Here is a 5,633-nt window from a genome sequence, read left to right as displayed (position 1 = left end):
TGGGTGCAGCACCAGAGGAAGAACATGCACAATCAAGGGGTAAAAAGCTTGCCAGTATTACTGTGCTGACCTTCATATGACTGAAATTCAACTAGGATCTCTGTCCCTCTTTTTTTTTTTTTAAGTTCCTTCCTCATCGATGTTAATGACTGATAGAAACCATGCACGAGCTCTTGCAAGGGAAAGGAGGTGGGGGTGGGGGGGTGGATAAATTGATTTTTAAGTTGAAGCATGCCACAGAATGTTTGTGAACCACTGTCCTATTAAAACATTACCTGTTAACTCAACGGTATCGGGATTAAATACACCACTTCCCTCTAGAAAGAAATACATGTTTTGCAATAATAAGTTTAACTTGTAACTATTTTTTTAATTGCAACTATTTACAATATAAAAGAATAGGTAGCTTAAATCATACACACTAGTAAAGTAGATACATTTGACTTCCCTAAAAGTTAATAAAACTACATAGAAATGCATACGGTACAAAATGCATCAACCATTTTAAGAGACTTGTCATAGTGATAATAAAGAAATAACACATTGGTTAAGGTGCATTCAGACTGCAAGATTTCAGCAGGAAAAAGCTCCGCTTCTCGGAGACCCCATCGTACGTGCCAACATTTACCTGGCATGACTCAACTAGACCTTCTTCTTTTGGAATCTCAAACATTTCTTTTTGCATGTTTTACCTCAAAATCTATTTGTCTGCTTTGGCATTTCTACAATTGCACCATCACATTGTCTCACGCTACACTTACATTGCTCATTTTGGGTTGTTTTTTTTAAGTTGTCAGATTTGTTTCTGAGGCTACTTTTGGTCACAAAACTGTCTCAACGCCCAACTTGGGACTTTTCTAACGGTGCAGCGTATGACCGTCATTCTAGAGCCAGAGGAACAACTAGCCTTTAACACTGGTCATGTTAATGAATGTGTGCGTCTTTGGGAAATATAGTTTGCTTTGGGGAGTATAGCTTGGCTTGGTTTAAAGGTACAAAATAGCTGTAGGATTATATATAATGTGAAGAGAGTAGCATCAGTCTTCTCAGATATTGCTCAGCAATAAAGAAATAATCCTGGTTTTCAAAATGTAAAAAACTACTCATTGTAAAAAGCTCTTTGAAAATGATCTGAATGCAAACGTTTTCTGTGACTCTTTCAGCCGTTTGTTCATTTGCTCTTAATTGTTTCTTCCTGTCATCTCGCTGTGTGATTGTCAAAGAAGGACCCAAAGTCTTCAGTCTCATATGTGTACTGTGAAATAAAGCTGCTGCTTTTGTTGTAGCACCAGGCCAGTTTGGCATCCACGATTGAGTCCTTAAAGCCAGCAATACTTGGGCTCATAAGCATTTTGTTCCTCTTGGCACGTTTTACAGAGTTACTGAATGTCATATTTTGTCTCCAGTTCCTCAGCTGCTTTCCCCAGGTGCATATTTCTTAGTTTTTCTAATAATTCATTGAACAGTGGCCTGTGCAGCATTCCACCTCGTTCACCTCCACCTGAACGTAAGGCCCACACCCGCAGCATCTGGTAGTGAGCCTCCCGGCAGGATCGGTAATCCATCTCTGCTTGTTCAATCTCTGTATCAGTCACACCAAGACAACGCACCAGCTGCTTCACCTGCAGCACAGGTACCAGATCCAGGACAGCATAGATCAGCTCAGAGACTGTTGGGGGGAGAAATAAATAGGGGTATTGAGCAAAAGTGATACAACTGAGCACTTTTTGCTGAAGCTTGCACACTGGACCTCTGATGAGGAGCTATACACTCACGATTGATTTCCAGCGGGACACAGTCAGGCAGTTTGGATGTCTCCACTTGGGCCACAGAAGTCTGAGGAACCTCTGTCACAATGGTCTCCAAATGTTCCTCACTCTTCACCAAGACCTGCTATAAAACAAGAGCAGATCCTATTTATTGTCTGCATATTGTAGACCGAACTAAGAAAAGTAACGACAGGCAGTTAAATCAAGGTACCTGACAAGAGTCCTGGGAAGCATCAGATCGCTGGGAGGACCGTAGTAGCCTTTTTTTGGTTTGTCGTTTCGTGATCAAGTACGTCATTAAAACCACCAACACCATCAACACTAATATTCCAGCTCCAGCTCCAGCAATTATATTGACAAAAGAGTCCGGTTCATTGCGCATATTTTTTTTTGAAGGAGCTAGAAAGTTACAGAAAAAAATAGATCCATATTAAAACATAAGAAAAGAGAATGTACAGAAAATGTAAAGTTTTACTGGAGTTGAGAATTGAAAAAACATATATTATGTCTTAGTCAACAAAATTATTAATAATATTTTTATATGCTTAAGTACATCTATGATTATTCTATTTGCTCACGCTTTTGTGAGAAAGAGGGCCTGGTTGGTGCTCACCTATTGTGGGTTTTGAACACAAGTGGTTGCACTGAGGAGAGCAACTGTGGAGAAGAGAGAACACGTTTCATAACACGGACGAGGAAGTAGCATCTTAAAGAGGAAACGATTCACATGACAGCCAAGATGCCTTTTTTACATCATCATATGAATTCAAGCAATTTCATTTTCACACTTTCAGTACTGTTTCAAAGTTACCATTAAGCAACTAATTAGTGTTGAATTAACACTTATTCAGCTGTCACAATCACTACTAATTGCTACATTTATTTGTTAGAAAGAATGTAGCTCGGGATTGTTGAAAGTACGGGCAGTAAGTTCCCCTGGGCTCTCAGGTTTTTTCCCATGATAAATACCACTGTACTTATTCACATGCTAAATTATTAACTAACACAAAATGTGGGTTGACATGATTTTTACATTCATAATTCTATTTTTTTTTTTTTTTAAGTATAAGACATCCACATAAGACATCTGTCTACATTGACTTGACTTGAGTGTTTCTAAGACTTATAAACATTTACTTCCTCCCTGAGTGGGACAGACAGACCGTGTGTTTAACAAATGAGAACTTGTTCAGTGACTGTTCACATCTCAGGTTTTCATGTGTCATAACTTCTCTGTTGCCAACAAATGGAAAGACTGAACACGCTGCGAAATGTGCTGAGAGTTTCAATTCTACAAACACACTTCCCCGTTAACATTTAAACAAACAATCCCAAACAGTGAAATAGGAACAATGCGCGCGCACACAAAGCTCACATACAACAGTCGTATGCTCACCTCTCGCACAGTTTGCACTTGCCGTTGTCTTTGTAGTAATTGTCCTTACATCTGCACACAGTGTTATTTTCTGGTGTACCTGTGAACAGCAAGATTGTTTCTATTTAGACTCACATGAAGAAATGCATTATGGGCTATGACTGGATGGGTACTGGAATAAGTTAAGGCTTACATTTCTGCATTTCCACTTCATCGGCTTTGCACTTTTTACATGTGCGACAATCAAAGGTTTCGCTGTCAATTCTAATCTTGTAATATCCATCTTTACATCGACACTTAGTGTTCTGGTAACTTAAACATGGCAATACCTGGATCTTTAATCCTGCAGAAAGGAACGCACACACACACACACACACAAAAGAAAATTGAGTAAGACAAACCTGAAGCTGAAGATATACTTCTAAATCTAACATGTTAGACTGAGTCAGGAAAGGATAAAGTTGCTCTACCTTTGCAGGTTCTGCAACTTAGGCAGTTGGGGGAGTAGTTCATAAATTCTAAGTACTGTCCTTCCGGACACTGTGTGCAGGTTGATCTCTCTTTGGGACCATGACATTTTTCTTGAAGCTTAAAACCTGAAAACAGGAAGATTACGCGTAAAAACAAAAAGTTAGCTTGATGATGTCTCAGATGATTTGCTTGTCACTGTGGATATATATGACATGCAGTGGCTCATACAGTACCTGGACTGCATTTGTTGCAACATATTCCATCTTCAGTGTGAAACTCATCAGGTTTACAGTTCTTATTAACTTCCTGTGACTCTGGTAACGATGCCAAAGTGGTGATGAACATGCACTAAAACAAAGAATTTACAATGAATATCCAAAGAGAAGTTCCCAACAAGGGAATTTCTCATTTCTTCATGCAGTGACCTTTAAGGTGTTCTCACCATCAGGCAAAGTAAGGTGCCAAAAGAGGCTTTTTTACTCCTCTGTCCTCTGTGCCGAAGGGCCTCCATAATCAAAATGACCCAAAGTCCACTAATTTGAGGAAGTGTAGTTGCATAGCATAGCTGCTGCACTCCATCAGCCCCAAATCCTCGCACTGGCCCCTTGGCTGCTGTGTAGGATTGCGGTCTGTTCTCTGGTCAGCTGAATGGTAATTAACAAAAAGGATTTTAGGAATAGGCACAGTACAAAAATCATAAAACAGGATTTTGGCAGAGAGCAGAATGCATTTTAAAGCTCTAATCGTGTCAGCCGCTACCATGTTTGCTTGTGCACATTAGAACTACTCATATGCTACAGTATTGTGTCATAACATTAAGACATACTGTGCTTTTATCAGGTGTTATGGATGCATAAATGCTAAAAAATGTGCTATTTAATCCAGTTGGTAGCTGAATGCTAGGCAACAAAATGACATAATAACATCTGATGATAGATAAGAACCCCCCAGACTTGCCAAGTTTGGTTGCTCAACTCCTGATAACATAGAAGGAGTTTGCATAGAGATGTGGAGCATTATTAACATTTATTTTTTACATTTAAATTACCAGAAGTGAAACAAAGTGAACCCCGGGGTCACATTGTGTCCATAGACTTGTATTGGACAGAAATTTTAAATAGATTAGATGAAATGATATGTGTGGTAGAGGCTGAATTATCAGAAGTGGTTTTCCCAGCATAGTGAGGAGATGAAACGAAACTGTCTGCAAGCCGCTGCACAGGTAATAATTTACCTCATTTATCTCACAAATGTAACGCCACAGGTATACGGATATGTAACGCGTGCGGGGGCTGAGGCTGCAAATGTTTTCGCCTGGATTTTTATTAAAGCTGACTATTAGCAGAGCGGTGCTTTATACAATCCTACTGCACATTATGCATCTTGTCCCGTTAACAAGCCCTTAATTCAATGAATTTAAACACCTTAAAGAGAACGAGTTTGGGTGTGACTACTGTGAAGACAGTGTGATCCCTAAAGAAATAATTCACAGAGAGATTGATTTTGTGCTCAGTAAACGAAGGTCGCATATCTGCGCCACTTGTTTGGGCAGCTTCCCTCTTCGCTTCCCTGTCGCGATCATAGGCTGAGATTAGAGCAAACTTTGCCTTTTCGAGTGTTTTTAAGCGCACAAAAACTCGACGTGTCTTATTTTTACGTATTTACAGATAACACTGACGTGTTTGGGAACTTAATCTGCACTTGTCATTTAACTTTTTTCTTGTCACTGGTTTCGATTTAACTACCCACCACACAAACGCCCACCACAGTCTGATATGAATCGCTCCTTCCCACAGACACACTGCTTAGATATTTAACCGTCACTTACCTGGACAACCACCGTCACTCCGAGGAATATTTCTTAACTTCAGCTCCTTGCGTGGAAATCGGCATTTACGTTACTGAAGTACACACATATATATTTTAGAGAAAGCAACGCGACAGAACTGCTGCTGCCCAGTCTCTGAAGAGGAGAGGCGGTCTCAAACGGGAAATGCTGTGACGCGCACGTTTCACAG

General features: G+C 39.9%; 1 protein-coding gene across 2 annotated transcripts; it reads right to left on the bottom strand.

The window, feature by feature from the left end:
• Positions 1–153: 153 nt before the first annotated feature.
• On the bottom strand, positions 154–5,596 carry tnfrsf1a (tumor necrosis factor receptor superfamily, member 1a). 2 transcript variants are annotated; one of them, XM_085176900.1, is made up of 10 exons: positions 5,444–5,596; positions 4,058–4,259; positions 3,849–3,963; positions 3,615–3,740; positions 3,338–3,487; positions 3,166–3,244; positions 2,383–2,426; positions 1,981–2,168; positions 1,776–1,893; positions 154–1,669 (listed from the first exon to the last, which is right to left on the bottom strand). In XM_085176900.1, exons 2-10 carry the CDS (start codon positions 4,124–4,126, stop codon positions 1,380–1,382), a joined length of 1,179 nt encoding a protein of 392 aa, XP_085033026.1. In that variant the 5' UTR covers positions 4,127–4,259; positions 5,444–5,596; the 3' UTR covers positions 154–1,379. The 2 variants fall into 2 exon arrangements, with proteins under 2 accessions (XP_085033026.1, XP_085033027.1); XM_085176901.1 differs by having other exon boundaries at positions 1,776–1,890.
• Positions 5,597–5,633: the final 37 nt, after the last annotated feature.

The sequence above is a fragment of the Neolamprologus multifasciatus genome, chromosome 11 (genome assembly GCF_963576455.1).
Source record: "Neolamprologus multifasciatus chromosome 11, fNeoMul1.2, whole genome shotgun sequence".
NCBI lineage: Eukaryota > Metazoa > Chordata > Actinopteri > Cichliformes > Cichlidae > Neolamprologus > Neolamprologus multifasciatus.
This window is presented reverse-complemented; position numbering and strand designations above follow the sequence as displayed.